General features: G+C 36.4%; 1 protein-coding gene across 1 annotated transcript in view; it reads right to left on the minus strand.

The window, feature by feature from the left end:
• Positions 1-2,073: 2,073 nt before the first annotated feature.
• NUP37 (nucleoporin 37) overlaps positions 2,074-17,465 on the minus strand; it is a 51,763-nt gene continuing 36,371 nt past the window's right edge. The window contains exons 6-10 of the mRNA XM_052640717.1: positions 10,963-11,053; positions 5,599-5,780; positions 4,815-4,865; positions 2,738-2,831; positions 2,074-2,253 (exon numbers count right to left, since the gene is read on the minus strand). Of these exons, the coding sequence (XP_052496677.1) occupies positions 2,140-2,253; positions 2,738-2,831; positions 4,815-4,865; positions 5,599-5,780; positions 10,963-11,053 (532 nt within the window). The 3' untranslated portion in view covers positions 2,074-2,139. The remainder of the gene's footprint in view (positions 2,254-2,737; positions 2,832-4,814; positions 4,866-5,598; positions 5,781-10,962; positions 11,054-17,465) is intronic.

Here is a 17,465-nt window from a genome sequence, read left to right on the forward strand (position 1 = left end):
ATGTTCCCTATAGATGCCAGGCCCAGTGGGTAATTTCACTGGATAACTTTTATAAATGGGTAAGCCCTTATTCCAGAGGATCCATCTCCAAGATACCCAAATACCTAAGCCCCAACATACTTCTCCAACCTCTATTCCTAAGCCCACTCAATTCTTAAGTCTAAGACAATTTTCAAATATACTGACCCAACTTGTCATTTTTGACATACACCCTAAAATGACAAAACTCTTACAAAGTCTTTGGTATATCTTCACGCTTTTAGGGTTCTCCGTCCCCTCACAGAGACTGTTAATGGGAACCATGTCAAAATTCCTTCAACTTTGCCTAAAGTTAAAAATCTACTTATGAAAGGGTAAAAGAAAATATTTTTAATATTTGGTAATAATATTTTACTGTATTCAGAACTTAACTTGGGAACTGCTATGCTATTTGACCTGATGTGAAGAATTGACTCATTGGAAAAGACCCCCATGCTGGGATTGAAGGCAGGAGGAGAAAGGGACAACAGAGGATGAGATGGTTGGATGGCATTACCAACTCGATGGACATGAGTTTGAGTAGCTCCGGGAGTTGGTGATGGACAGGGAAGCCTGGCGTGCTGTAGTCCATGGGGTCACAAAGAGTCGGACATGACTGAGTGACTGAACTGAACTGCTATGCTATACAATTTTTCCTTGTAATTAAACACATTCGCAGTTTATACATGTACATGATTACAAGATATTACTAAAAAAAAAATTACCTGTAACAATTCTGTATCTCTCAAAGATAATTTTGATTTCATAAGATGTGTCATAAGATACTTAAGATGTCTTATGAAAAGAAAACTTGAATATTTGCATTATTAATTAAAAATAAATCTACAGTTCTTCAAAAATAAGTATTCATCTCTGAAATAAATTAATATTACCTACAAATCTGTGCTGGACATGTTAGGTATCTTCATTCACCTCACAGTGAATCCATGAGACAGTAACTCCTCCCAGTAACTCCATGAGACAGCAAGCCTCCCAGTAACTCCACGAGACAGTGATTCCCATCTCCATTTTATAGGTGGAAATGCAGTTTCAGAGAGGGCATTAACTTGTAGGAATGCAGAGTTTGTAGAAATTTATTTAGCTGTATTATACTCTTCTGACTAGATCACATGACATGGCTGCCTTAAACAATGTTTACTTCAATGACTGTGAAGAGGGTGCATGTAGTTCTATTGCCACCAGGTGCCATTTCAAAAACTTTGATAAGAATGGTGAAGATTTATAAAAGGTGGAGATTGTTAAAGTTATTAAATCATAAGTTATTTTCTAAGGTAAGCTTTACCCCATATACCAAATGTTCTGAGAATGATGAGATGCCCAATCAAAAGGAACTCGTATATAGTAAATAAACAGATTGATAACAGTGATATAAGAAAATAATTTCTTATATTAAATTGAATAATAATCCTTTATAATTACTGAGAAAGTTGTAATAAGACTCCTATATTTATGAGGTGAAAGTCACTCAGTTGTGTCTGACTCTTTGTGACTCTATGGACTGTAGCCTGCCAGACTTCTCTGCCCATGGAATTTTCCAGACAAGAATACTGGAGTGGTTGTTATTTCCTCCTACAGGGGATTTTCCCTATCCAGGGACTGAACACACGTCTCTTATGTCTCCTGTATATGTATATACTGCTAACAGAAAATGCATATGCATTTACCCACATATACATTTAATATATTCAACCAATTTCCAGAATAATGGTGAAAGGAGAGGCCTTTTTTCCCTTTTGTAAATGACTGTGTCTTTGAGAATTAGGAAAATAATATATATTTAAGGTATAGAACATAAGATACCCTTTGGAAAATCCTGTGATAAAATCAAAAGCATTAAGCTTCCCTAATCATCTCTTTCCTAGAGCTGCTGAGTTAGTCATAGTCTTAAAACTTGACTTAGGAAAAAAAAAAAAAGGAAAACCACACACATACAGAGAATAGAACAGGGAAATGATTCAAACCATCAGTATTTTATTTAACAAAAGCAACAACTGGAACATTTCTAGATCTTACAGTATATATTTGATATAAAAATAAGAAATTCTCCAAAATATGTACTAAGGTCCAGTTTTATGGATCTAAGTACACAGAAAATTTACTCTACATTTCAGTCACCCAAAACAACAGCTTGTGGTCACTTCCGATTGCACACAGTGGAAGAGTTCTATGCCAGGAAAGGCCAGATCCAACAGCTACAGAGCCAATGAGGATGGGCTATAAAATATGTGAAGGATTAAAGAAGTTCAATACATCACCAACATTAATAAATAAAAACTACCTTTCAAAAACAAGAAGTACATTGAAAAACTGTCTTTGTTTATAGTGGAAACAGAATTAAAAAATGTGCTCCCTAATAAGTGAAATACATAGTATTTGTTTGTAACTGACTGGAATGAAGTGTACAGATCAACTATGGATAACTGGTGCAGCCTAGACACAAACATTTTCACAGTCTAAACCAACCGGGCAAGCACAATTATATTTAAATGAAGGAGGAAATAGAAGAAATAAAATACTTCGTATGTGAATACTAGCAAAAAGTCTGTTACCACTGGTGATTTAAACATCAAAAAATGCTTTCTCTTTCGTAAATCCTTTAGTTACTCACGTATTACAAATCTGGGGAGCTATAAGTGGAAAAGTAGAAAACACAAATTTAAAAACACATATGCCACATTACCAAACATCACCACATTACCTGAGGATGTCCTAAATGATGAATCTGAAACTGACTTGTCATTTTGCCAGGATAACCAGTGGTTGCAAATAAGTTTTCATTAATCGTGGACCATCTAAGAAAGGACAAAAGATGAAAATAAGTACAGAATCCTACAGACAAACATAAGCTTTTCTAAAATTGGTTATTTCTCTTTGTACCAAAATGCTAATTTTATAAGTCTAAATTTGATAATATGGATTTACAATCAGACTGGGAATTTCAGGGAAGTTAGCTATAAATATTTTCTCATTTTGTGAATGTTTATTAATTGCTTATCATGGGCCACTTCATTAAATTTCAAAGTTACACAAAGTCAGCAGTTCCCAAAAGTCTGACAATATGGCAGGAGATACAAACAAGGAATCAGACAAAAAATATTTCACAGCACAATACATTAAAAACCCCAATACATTTAAAATTCTATTGACATTTGTTTTAAAATTAATGATAAACTCATGAGTTTAAACTCCTTGGTATAAAGTAAACACCTAGAATACAGAAATGTTTAAGTATTCAAGTATTAAGGCAACACAGACATTGGAATACATTGAATCAATGAACCACCAAGTGTTAATGGACCTCCAGCAACAAGTGTGCCACAATAATAAGTGCAGTGGGGGAGCTATGAGGGGAAGAAAAAAAGATTCCTTGACCAAAACAAAAAAAAAAGGTTATAAGTCTAGTTAATACTTTAATGTGTGGTAGATATGATTAGTTGCTGTCCAATAGGCATTCTGCCCTGTTTCTGAGCTAACTGAACCCCAGCTGGGGCCTGACACAGGGTGTCTGACCCCAAGGGGTAAGACAATTGGTATAAGGCAAAGATAGCAATCCCCAATAAAAGGGGAGTGGCTTCTTCCTCTCCTCTTATTTTGGACAACATGGTATGAGGCTATGGTGTCTGGAACACTGGAAGTCATCTTGCAACTGGGAAGCACGAAGTCAAAGCCTTGCCAGTGAGGAGAGCAGATGGAAAGATATGAATTCTTAATGATATAAACTAATCCTGAGATGACCTCCTTTAGACATAGTTTGCTGATTTTATTTTTAGTAACTGGGAAAAAAAATTAAAACTGAAGTATAGTTGATCTATAATATTATGTTAGTTTCAGGTGTACAGCATAGTTATTTAGTTATATATATATATTTTATATATACATATATATGTATTTCTTTTCAAATTCTTTTCCTTTATAGGTGATTACAAAATATCCCCTGTGCTATACAGCAAATCCTTTTTGGTAATCTATTTTATGTATAATAGTGTGTATGTGTTAATCCCAAACTCCAAGTTTATCCCCTCCTCTCCCCCTCTTTCCCCTTTTGTAACCAAAATTTTTCTATGTCTGTGAGTCTATAGTTTGTTGATTTTAAAATGTGAATTTGCTCAATCTCTGAAATCAAGATTCACCTTATAATCTACGGCATGCTTACATTTAGTTGAATACATTTTTTTCTTAGAATACATAAAATAATAGTGTCCTTAGGTTCTACAGTTTAATTGGGGGTATTTTAGATTTGATGAAATACAACATATAATAAATGTCCTACTGATTTTAGTCTCTGTTAGTAAATTTTCTAAGACTACACTATACAGTGCAATATTATGTAAAAATGAATGAAATGAAAAACAAGCACATTAATTTAAGTGGAAAAAAGGCCACAGATCTATAATATCCAGTGTGTTCTCACTTGAGGACAACAATGTATGTAGTTTTTACATGCATAGACATGGGCCCACCTACATTTTACATCTTTATCAGCAGAAAAATTATGAAAGCAAATGCTCTAAATTGTTGAGGTGGTATTAGTGGAATAGTAACATTCTGTATTTTATAAACATTTTCAAAGAAAATATTGGAAAACCATCTCTCACCGAGACCAAAAAAAAAAAAAAAGGCAAAACATCCATTTATAAAATAACCAGAAAAAAAGAAAAAAGTCAGTGCAAAGGAGAGGACTGGAAACATATTCTAGAAGTTGGCACAGCATGAACAAAGTAATCAAATACAAAAAATCAAATTATAACCACCCTCCCCCCAAAATGGTACATTACCTGAATAAGCAGGCTCGATCCATGTGGACAGGTCTCTTATCTTGAGGGTAACTAAAAGATATTATTTTGCATCTTATGAATTATGTGTTGGTCTCAGGTAGATGAACTTAAATTAAGGATTACAGTGTTATTTTCTCTTTAAAGGACACAACGCCCAAAGTACTTAAATTGTGACAAAATTCCAAATAAGCACTGAGTTAAAATGGCTGAAATATGATAAAGATATGAACATGATTTAGAACCATTATAGAACAACATCATTTAACAGGGTCAGTGTTCTTTTTTAAACATAAGTAAACATTGCTTAATGGTTTCCCAGGTAGCTCAGTGGTAAAAGAATCCACCTGCCAATGCAGGAGATGCAAGTTGGATCCCTGGGTCAGGAAGATTCCCTGGAGTAGGAAATGGCAACTTGCTCCAGTATTCTTGCTTGGAAAATTCCATGGACAGGGGAGCCTGTTGGGCTACAATCTCATGGGGTCACAAAGAGTCAGACACGACTGAGTGCACACACACATGCGTGCATGCACGCACGCACACACACACACACACACACACACACACACACACACACACACACACCCCTCAAGTGAAAGATCTCCTCTGCATTATTCTTTCTGTTACTCTCAAAGTAAATCTGTAAAACCCATATCTGGCCCTTTTGTAGGAGAGTCTTAATTTTGCTTTACAATGTGGCCCAGGTATACAAGAATAGGTCAATGGATCATGTAGCAATAGTGACTGATTCTTTGGTACATAATAGATAAATATACTAAGGAAGTACCTGGATCGAGTAATATCCCAAATTAACCAATCATTCCCTGCAACAGCTCCAACTTTGAAGGTGTTTTTTAAGCACCAATGTGCTGACATTAATGGCATCTGTTCTGATTCAAGGGATAAAATAGCCTGTTGAGCCAAAAGATCATAAAACCGGATTGTTCCATTCTTCTCTGCAACCATCAGCTGTAAGACAGAAAAACAAAGAGAATTCAACAGCCTAATTTACTAGTCAAATCTGAGAAGGAGACAGAGATTCAATGTCATATATACAGTAATATGTAAACATGTGCGTATATTACAAAAGGGAGGTAAAATGCAAAGGAAATAAGGTAAGCCTAAGTAAAAAAAAAATCAAATATTAAAAAACTTCACAAGAAACTGGCAAAAAGAAAGATACAAGAAAACTGGGTACAATTTTAAATGACTACACATGGTCTCCAGGAAGAAGAGCATAAGGATTCACTCTAAGTATATACATATATATACACATACACAGTTGAGTTATTCACAGTAGTTAAGGTTTTATAAAGTTGCTGCAAACACTGAGTTAGTGAATATCAAACCACTGATCCTAAAGGAAATTAAAGGGTTGTGTTCCTGTGAGTCGCTGACCACAACATTTTTGTCAACTGATCAATACACAAGCTTATTTCTGTTTATAGACATCTTATTTAATACATATTGATTCATTAACATAGAAATCACAGGCAACAGCACTACAACTCATGCCTAAACAAAGATTATCTAACACATATTTTCTCTGTAAGGCGTCTCACAGCCTTCCTGCGTTTAGGCATACTAAGTAGCTCTTTAGCAGTGTGCTTGGGGGTCATTTTACACATTAAAGAAATTGCCAACAAAAAGCATAAAAATGTGGCACTAAACAGACCACGAATAGGGTACTTGTTTACAGTATGAGGGCTTACACAAGAAGGCAGAGTACTGCCTCATTCAGCCCTAGCTGGGAATGTGCATATTAGTCAACTCAAATTTTGTGTTGCTCCATGCATGTCTGTGACGGTCAGAGTGGTGAGTATTAATTTTGGGGTTACAAATAAATTTTAGTGAGTAGGCACACTTGCAAATGTAGGATCTGTGAATAATGATGATCAACCACATAAACATTTGTATGTAAAACACCATGCTACGTTCAGTAAAGGTAAAAGACATGATCCTTGATTTTTAGAAACTTTCCATCGAGAGAGAATTATGAAAAAAAAAAAACAAACAAAAAACTGACTATAATTTAAGGGGAAATACAGTGGGATGCAAAGGAGGAGTAATTATTTAGGACACAGTCAGTCTTTAAAATTAGGGGATTCTTAAGAGAAAAGGCGGAATTTAAAACTATTCTCAATAACAAGAGGTCAGTGACAAATACACAACAAAAATAATTTGTTGTATATATACAATACATTATTAATATAATTTGTAATATATAAAAATATTTAGTCCTCATGACCACTATCTGAGGAAACTGCTATCATCAATCCCATTTTTCAGAAAGGAGACTGAGGTGCAGAGTGATTAAAGTAATTTGTGGAAGATCTCATCACTAAGCCTGTGGCAGAGCCTGGGTTTGAACCCAGGTCTAACTACAGCACCATATGTGTTCCTTACTACAAGACTAGGTTATGAAGACTGGTGAGTGATCTGGTGGGCTGTGTAAAGTCATGGGTCAGGAAGGATTGGAAATGGGAGAAGACCAAGGAAGATTTATTTTGGACCTAGTAAAAACACTTGAGATTTTGAACCTGTCTCCAAAAGTCTTGAGAATTTCAGGTTTAACTTATGAGCTATGGAAGGGCCAAGTCTGTCTGGACCTCAGTTAGGACAGGCAATAAAGCATGGTGGGTTAATAGCACAGCTTCTTTAGTCATGTGGATTCTTATTCACTGTACCACCAGGGAAATCCTACTATTATCAACAGCTGTGCCACGTGGCCTGTGGGATCTCAGTTACTAGACCAGGGATCGAACTTGGGCCCTGAGAGGGAAAGCACTGAGTCCTAACCGTTGGACTGACAAGGAATTCCCTGTAACTTTATTATTAATTGCTGGCATTTGCTTGGTGCTTTCTAGATTACATGGCTCTCTTGTGTAATTTGTAACTGACTCATTCGAAAAGACCCTGATGCTGGGAATGATTGAGGGCAGGAGGAGAAGGAGATGACAGAGGATGAGATGGTTGGATGGCATCACCAACTCAATGGACATGAGTTTGGGTAAGCTCCGGGAGTTGGTGATGGACAGAGAGGCCTGGTGTGCTGCAGTCTATGGGGTCGCAAAGAGGCGGACATGACTGAGCGACTGAACTGAACTGAAGACTTTCATAAGAATTTTAAGGGATAGGTGATCACAGACTTACCTTTCTTCTCTGGCTGCCTCATTTTTATCAAGATCAAGCAAAACAGAACAAAAATTTTGGGTTTGATCTGACAGACCAATGAGAACCACCACCTACTACATTTAGTAGTAATGATAGTATCAACAATGACAAGCAGCTGAAATTGACTGAGTGCTTATGATGCATCAGGTTTTCTTTTAAGGACTTTATAAGTGTTCACTCTTTTAATCTTTGTAAGCTTCCTTTTTATAAGATGAAGAAGTGATTGAGAAGAGATTTTGTGACTTGCCAAAGATCATTTAGCTAGTAAGTGGTAGAACTGGGCACTGACTCTAGGCAGTTAACTCAAGAGCCCATACTTTTAACTGCTATTATACTGCCTTTCTATAATTATAGGTTTCTGAGTTAAGTAGTGACACAGTTAAATTGATATTTAAAGGTCAGTCTTAACTAAAGTAGGCAAGAAGAATCAGACTGAAAAGCCAAAGATTTTATAAACAAGCTAAGGATTGGCAGGGATTACCTGTGGGAATAGAAAGGTGAAGAATACACATTAATGACTAAGAGGAATATATTCTAGAGACAGTGAAGAAAAACTTTAAAGATCTGGAAAAACTTGCATATAGGAAAGGAAGATATCAAAGATGATTTTAGGATATCGTTCAGTTCAGTTCAGTCGCTCGGTTGTGTCCGACTCTTTGCGATCCCATGAAGGGCAGCACACCAGGCCTCCCTGTCCCTCACCAACTCCCGGAGTTCACCCAAACCCATGTCCATTGAGTCGGTGATGCTATCCAACTATCTCATCCTGTCATCCCCTTCTCCTCCTGCCCTCAATCGTTCCCAGCATTAGGGTCTTTTCAAATGAGTCAGCTCTTCGCATCAGGTGGCCAAAGTATTGGAGTTTCAGCTTCAATATCAGTCCTTCCACTGAACACCCTGGACTGATCTCCTTTAGGATACTGAGTTGATGCAATTTAGAGCAGGGACTCATGGAAACAAGAAAAACAAGGAGATGGGTAAGGTGAAATTTCAAAGACATAGAGAAGATTAATAGAAACTAACTTAGAGCATATGGAAGAAAGGAATCTTAAATAACCATGAATTAAGTATTAAGATATAAATTTGGGGATAGAGATTATGATAAACATCCTTATTTCTCACCTAGGTCACAGGTTTTTGTTTTTTTGGGTCACAGTTTTTAAAAAGTAGCCTATTACATTTATACATGGTAATATTAACATTCTGGTAGACTCTTTGATTATGCTTCATGTAGACTCACTGCTGCAAAGGAGAAATCTAGATGTAAAATAAAATTTAGAATCTGGATTCAGAAATAATATACACATGGAAATAATATACACATGTAATATAAATAAATTATAAAATTTCACTGATCTTCACAAACAGAATACAATTCTACTGATAAAATATCCAATAGGCCTGAAACAAGATTTCATGGTATCCCAGGGTTCAGAGAACACACTAATGTAGTCTGGGGCATCTCAGCTCAGGATTACTTTGAAGGCTGTGAGCATATATGGTTCATCTTTCTTTATGTCATCAGTTTACTTAACTAGATGTTTGATTCTAACACTTAAAGTCTGTGTAACTGTATTTACATGTTTTTCTTACTTATAAGTCAGTGTGTACCAATGACAAGGACTTCATTCTTTCTTTTATCCTCTATTATAATAAAGGGTACAGTGTAGGTGAGAAATACTCTTTACAACAATTTATAAATACATAATGAAAGAATAGTTAGCAGAGGAGAAAGAGAAAGGAAATATACATGCATAGATGCTCAAGATGGCTAGAATAATGCAGCTTTAAAGATCAAGTGAGCAGGGTTTCGAGGCGGAAATGATCAACAGTATAAAAAGCTGCCTTGAGATTAAGAATGGAAGAAAAGCCCACTGGATTTGTTAAAAATAACACATGATTTTTGAGAGAGTAGAGGAGATTAAGATCATAGGTAAAAAGATGGGTAAAAAGGTACTTAAGTTCAAAGATGTGATGAGTTCAAAGATGTGATGGGTTCAAACATTCAGAAATAAAGATGCGAAGGTGATAGACTAAAATGGGGAAACAAGAATGCTAGGGTTAAGAGCGAGGCCTATGGAGTAGGCTGCTGGGGTACAAATGTCCATTTTTCCAGTTAGTAGCTGTGTGAACCTGGGCAAGTAACTTTTCTGAGCTTTGGTTTCCCTATGTGTAAAATGAGATCATCACAGTGCCCATCTCATAAGGCTGCCATGTGGATTAAATGAGCTAACTACATGAAATGCTGACCATGAGCCAAACATAAGTAGGTATTATTAATCTGCTGTGATAAGTCAAGTTTATCTTTTTGTGGAAGTGTGAAGACAGAAAAGTCATGGGGAAGTATGAAGACCTTAGAGGGCTATGAAAAGCAGGGTGCCTACAAACTAACAGGAACTCTGGACAGCGTAAGAACTCACTTTAACAAGATGAATGTGGCAGCATTTTAGATTCTGGAATGTAGAGTAATGCCCAGGAGAAGATACTGGCAAATGACAGAACTCTTGTTGAATGGCTCCTATCTTCTCAATGGAATTTAGGTCAACTGATAATAACTCAGTGTATTTTTAGAATTTTAGAAAGCTTTAGTCTGAATAGAAATTGAATACCACTGCAGCTCGGTCAAATTTGTCTTATGCCACTGATGTTTTCTGTTTACACACTATGGCTCACAAGCATGGATGTAACATATATTTTTTAAAACAAATACTGCTTACTAGATAGTCCAGGCATTAGTGTAGATTATAACCTATCAAAAGGCATGAAAAGTATACTCTGAGTAAATAGATGATGGTTGTCAAATAAAAACTTGATTACAGGGAACTTATAAGGTTCTAGACTAACCTAAATGCATTTGTGACAATTAAGAGTCTCTGAGGTGAAAAACAAATCATTGATTTTTTCTTCTCTGTGCAGGTATTTCACATCTGTATGTCTTTTCCGCTTGATAAAAGAAAGCTAAGTTATAAATAATAACCTTAAAAGTTTCTTCAGGATGCCAGCACACACTCATTCCAGGGGAATGAAGAACAAAATGAGCTGTCTGTATTCCTTCCAAGTTCCAAATCCTGAAATAACAGGAGTATAATGTTAAAATTTTTTGATACGCTGCTAAAAAAAAAGAAATTCCCTACATTTATTCAAGGCTATCAACTAGAGATTATAGGGTAGATATCTGTATTTAAAGCATCTTTTATAGAAAATTGTAACAATTATAATTATTTTAGAAAATGTAAAATCAGTATGAAGAATTTAAGTTTTACCACATTCAATAATGGAAAAACAGTCACATACATTTTCTAATTAATCTAATACAGCAATACCATAACACAGTAACTAAATTAAATTATTCATGAACTCTTTATTTTGTGGACAGAATCTTGAAGTTTCTAGGTCACTAATCAGGTTGTATTGCTACTTCAGTGAGTAAAAGTGAAGTTGCTCAGTTGTGTCTGGACTGTATGTAGCCTACCAGGCTCCTCTGTCCATGGGATTTTCCAGGCAAGAGTACTGGAGTGGGTTGCCACTTCCTTCTCTAGGGGATCTGCCCAACCCAGGGATTGAACCCAGGTCTCCTGCATTGTAGGCATACCATCTGAATCACCAGGGAAGCCCCTTCAGTAGTCACTTCAATTAACAATAATTTCTACCAGGGGTACTTAAAACATAAACCTGCACCCCTCTCTTCCACCCCAGTGCTCCCATTTTAAACATAAAGAAGCTAGTATGAGGTGATGTGAATTTAGGGAGATAGGAGTTGCTCACTCCTTCTGCCTTTGGGTTCCCAGGTCAAGGGCTATTTCCTATCATTTACCTTTTCTGATATGGCTCACTTCCTCAATTCTTCTCAAAAGGCGCCTTGACTAATAAAAAATTAAAGGATAGAATGGCTGAAGGAACAAGCATCTGGTTCCCTGTACTTTCCCTCTCTTCAACACTTACAACGAACCTACTCAATTTCCATCTCAATTTTCTTCCCATCCCCAGAGAAGAGATCAAGATTCAGAAGTCTCAGTAATGACTCTTTTGTGAGAAGTCCTATTCTTCGTCTAGACTAATGGTTTTTGAACTCATTCTTCACATTCAATCATTGTTATATCTCACTGGTACAGAGTGTGGCATAGAATTAGGATGGCAAGAGACAGAAGGTAAAGGGTAGCTGGCAAAGTGTCCACAGAAACTGGTCCTTAAGAACTGAATGCATTTATTAGAATGCCTTGGACTTTTTCATCTATATTATAGTTCATATCTCATTAGGGACCATAAAACAGTTTCAAGAAACTTAGGGAATGTTTTTAAGGTTGAGGCAAAATTTTATTTCAAAGAAAGCAGACATAGTTTACAATGCCTCTACTATTCTGGGCCAAACCACAGGATTTAAATATTTTTCCTTTCTAGAGAAATTATAGGACCTCCAATCTTTAAATATCTTAGTTACATATAAACTAACATAAATATGCTTTAAAATGATTATCTACTTGATTAAATAGAAGAAGCATACACTTTTTTTTCCTCTTGCTAAATTAACACTTCATCTGTATTTACTACATAGGGAGACAACTACAATTTAACTGAGGAGGTTGGAATCACATTTCCTATGGGTTTATTCAATTGTGTTTCCATTTTCCACAGTAAATAAGATTATTAGTCAAGGCAACTGAATATTTCTTTCTTCTTTATTACTGTTTATACAATAAAGTAGTGGGCTAGCATATATTTTACCACTATTGAAGTAGCAGAAATTTGTCTTGCATATTCAGTGAATCCCATGAGAGAATGGTTTAAAGGCTCCATTCTTTTGATTTTATTTTAACACATATTTGACTTTTGTTTGCTATTATATTGAATGAATATAGACCAGGATATTTTCATGACTTTTTAATTTCAAATGAAGGAAACCAAAGAGATTTAAAAAATGGCTATTCTATAAAAACAAGCCAACTAATGAAGTTTATTCTTATCCACTGAACCAAATTTTAATCTCATTTTTAAACAGTATTTAGCCTGAACAGAATCTGATACATTTTGGGAAAAAACAAAACAAACAAAAAAACCAAACTGATTTAAAAAATGAGCAGAGTGATCCAGATTACTTTATGGGATTAGGGTAAAATGATTTATAGCTTATAATTATATGCTTATTAAATAATTCTCAGCAGTTGCATAATCCAAGTACTAAGCATGCAAAATACAACCAACTGGGCTGAAATGAGTTATCACAGCTAAATTAGCTACAGATGGTACACTTTAACTTGTTAGGTTTTATTTCCCATTTTGATAGATTCTATAATTAAGCTTCTCTTTGTGGAGCTCAACTTATTTTCCTGTGTCTTTACAACATATCTCATCTAGTTAACTTAGTCCCATCAGATGAAATCACATTTCTTTTTTTGCAGTATACCATAAATAATAAAAATACATAAATCTTAAGCATGCAGCTCAAAGAGAACACACCTGAAGCATCCAGATTAAGATAGCATTTCCAGAACTTCAAATGTCATCTGTGCTTCCTTATAGTCCCTATTTCCTTTGTTGTTGTTGTTGCTGTTCAGTTGCTAAGTCATGTCCAACTCTTTCTGACCCCATGGACTGTAGCCCGGCAGGCTCCTTTGTTCTTCACTATCTCCTGGAGTTTGCTCAGATTCACATCCATTGAGTCGGTGATGCTATCTAACCATTTCATTCTCTGCCACCCTCTTCTGTTTTCTTGCGTTCTCACAAAAAGTACCCACCATCCTGACTTCTGCTGGTTTTGGATATCATAAAGATGGAATCCTATGGAAAATACTATCCAGTGTATTTTCTTGGTCTGGCATCTTTTATTCATTATTAAATCTTGTGAAAGTTACCAACATTGCTGCATGTTGTCCTTTGTTCATTCTCATTGCTGTACATAGTATTCCATTAAATAAGTACACTGCCAAGTATTTACCCATTCTACTGCTGACAAACATTTAGGTTGTTTCTAATTTATGGTCATTACTAATGATCCTTCTACACATTTTCCTGTACATGTCTTTTAGTGAATATAGACATCCACAAACCCATTCCTTTCTTAACACAGACACACGCCCACATCTTTCCACCTCTACTTTCTGGATACTCACTGGATCATAGCTTACAAATACATTCAACTTTAGCAAGTATACTGTCAAATAGGTTTCAAGACTGGCTGTAACTCATTTATCTTTTTTCCCCTTTCATCTTTCTTTGTAATCAGCAACTGAAAATGCCTAAATTTTCTCTGACAAATTTTCTGGCAAAACAATCTTAAAAGAATTATTTGTCTCAATAGCAAAAGGCACAACTTTTCAGTTGAGCTTATCTGTAAGGCTGATTTCTCAAATCATTCCCTTTCCACTTGCATTTTATGTTATTTTCATGTATTTGTAAATGAATAAATTTCCATCAGTTTTAAAATGTAGTGAACACAATATATAGTAAAAACTCTCTTAACTGACCTCCTTCTGAAAGATTACTTTTTCTCTCTCCAGAACTGACAAGAGTAAGATTATTTTCTAATAGCTCACATGTGCATCTGTTGTAGGCTTACCTCACAGAAAAATGGGCTTAGTGAACTGCTGCTTGTAAGTCATGTAAACCCATGCTTATTAGTCTATTGTAATTACATAATTATATAAGCTGGCAAAATATGAATGTGAAAGAACTGTTTCAATGGAACTAAGTTGATGGTAACTAAATGAAGGTAAGTTTCTAAATGAAAAAAATGCTCTTAAATTAGGCACGCATGACAGTTACAAAAGATTAAATAATTAAAACAAAAACCTAGCTATATTTGAATTATGACTGCTTGACAAATTTTGTTTTCATTGTAGTCACTGGATTATGGGTGCGGTTTAAGCAAAAAAGAAGTCCAAAGCAAATCAATGGGCACATAATTTAAGAAAAACAAAATCCTTGGTCTATACCATGAAATTGGCAAATTTTCATATATACATTATTTATTAAAATAAGGTAAGACTTCCCTGGTGGTGCCCTGGATAAGAACCCATCTGCCCATGCATGGGATATGAGTTTAATTCCTGGTCCAAGAAGATTCCACATGCCGCAGAACAATTAAGCCTCTGGTGCTATAACTATCGAGCCCGTGCGCTAGAGCCTGTGAGCTGCAACTACTGAGCCCATGTGCTGCAACTACTGAAACCGGCCGGCTTACAGCCTGTGCTCTGCACAAGAGTAGCCACAGCAATGGCAAGTCCACATACCACAACTGGACAGCAGCCCTGTTCTCTGCAACTAGCCCACGTGCAGCAACAAAGATCAAGTGCAAACAAAAATTTAAAAAAGTGAATTAAATAAGTAGACATTGCTTTAAAATGATTTCCTAAGTTTGCTGACGTTTTGGTTATCTAAGCAACTGCAAGTTCAACCATGTTAGATAAGAGTTTCTACTATAACTGGGAAAAAAACCCCATAAATTCATATTTTAATATTTCCAAATTTATTGCTAGTATATTTGTTTATAATATGTAAAATTACCTTAAAGTTCATTATAACTGAAGAAGCATACTTTTCAGGCAAGCGGTATAGCAAGAAAAAGAAAAGCTATAAGGGTTTATAACTTTCTTAATACACATAATAAAACATATTGAAAGATAATAGACTCTTTGTAAAAGTATAAAAATATAACATTATCAAGTTAAACTACTATGGTCAAAAATCAGGAGCTATATAAAACATATATGTATACCTATTCAAATGTTTGCAAGGGAAATTTCAAAACAAAAGCTTTTAAGGTAACGGTGACATATTAAGAAATCAATAATATAGACTGAACCTAAGAGCACTGGATACAGACAGCATTACTCTTGAGGTAAATAAAATGACAGTTTTGATGCAATTTGACTATGACTATAACTTCCCCACCCCTCTCAACTCTGTGGTCTTAAGTAGAACTCTCAGATTTAGTTCTTTGATGTACAAGTGAAGAGGTATCCTGATCTAAGATTAGGAACTTATCTTACTTTTGGTAGTTCATTGTCAAAATTATTGCTACATTTCAGGCTAAGTGCTTTTCAGTAGAATATTAAGTTTGGAAAACTCAGCAGTGGCCACAGGACTGGAAAAGGTCAGTTTTCATTCCAATCCCAAAGAAAGGCAATGCCAAAGAATGTTCAAACTACTGCACAATTGCACTCATCTCACACTCTTCTAAAGTAATGCTCAAAATTCTCCAAGCCAGCCTTCAGCAATACATGAATCGTGAACTTCCAGATATTCAAGCTGGTTTTAGAAAAGGCAGAGGAACCAGAGATCAAACTGCCAACATCCGCTGGATCATGGAAAAAGCAAGAGAGTTCCACAGAAACATCTACTTCTGCTTTACTGACTATGCCAAAGCCTTTGACTGTGTGGATCACAATCAACTGTGGAAAATTCTGAGAGAGATGGGAATACCAGACCACCTGACCTCCCTCTTGAGAAACCTATGTGCAGGTCAGGAAGCAACAGTTCGAACTGGACATGGAACAACAGATTGGTTCCAAATCGGAAAAGGAGTACCTCAAGGCTGTATATTGTCACCCTGCTTATTTAACTTCTATGCAGAGTACATCATGAGAAACGCTGGGCTGGAAGAAGCACAAGCTGGAATCAAGATTGCCGGGAGAAATATCAATAGTCTCAGATATGCAGATGACACCACCCTTATGGCAGAAAGTGAAGAGGAACTACAAAGCCTCTTGATGAGAGTGAAATAGGAGAGTGAAAAAGTTGGCTTAAAGCTCAACATTCAGAAAACGAAGATCATGGCATCTGGTCCCATCACTTCATGGCAAATAGATGGGGAAACAGTGGAAACAGTGTCAGACTTCATTTTTGGGGGATCCAAAATCATGGCAGCCATGAAATTAAAAGACGCTTCCTCCTTGGAAGAAAGTTATGACCAACCTAGATAGCATGTTCAAAAGCAGAGACATTACTTTGCCAACAAAGGTCCGTCTAGTCAAGGCTATGGTTTTTCCAGTAGTCATGTATGGATGTGAGAGTTGGACTGTGAAGAGAGCTGAGCGCCAAAGAATTGATGCTTTTGACCTGTGGTGCTGGAGAAGACTCTTGAGAGTCCCTTGGACTGCAAGGAGATCCAACCAGTCCAGTACTTTGGCTACGTCATGTGAAAGTTGACTCACTGGAAAAGACTCTGATGCTGGGAGGGATTGTGGGCAGGAGGAGAAGGGGACGACAGAGCAGATGAGATGGCTGGATGGCATCATTGACTCGATGGACGTGAGTCTGAGTGAACTCCGGGAGTTGGTGATGGACAGAGAGGCCTGGCATGCTGCGATTCATGGGGTCGCAAAGAGTCGGACATGACTGAGAGACTTAACTGAACCGAACCATATGGTTGGAGAAGGAAATGGCAACCCACTCCAGTGTTCTTGCCTGGAGAATCCTAGGGACGGGGGAACCTGGTGGGCTGCCGACTCTGTGGCCACACAATCAGAGATGACTGAGGTGACT

The sequence above is a fragment of the Budorcas taxicolor genome, chromosome 5 (genome assembly GCF_023091745.1).
Source record: "Budorcas taxicolor isolate Tak-1 chromosome 5, Takin1.1, whole genome shotgun sequence".
NCBI classification, from domain to species: Eukaryota; Metazoa; Chordata; class Mammalia; order Artiodactyla; family Bovidae; genus Budorcas; species Budorcas taxicolor.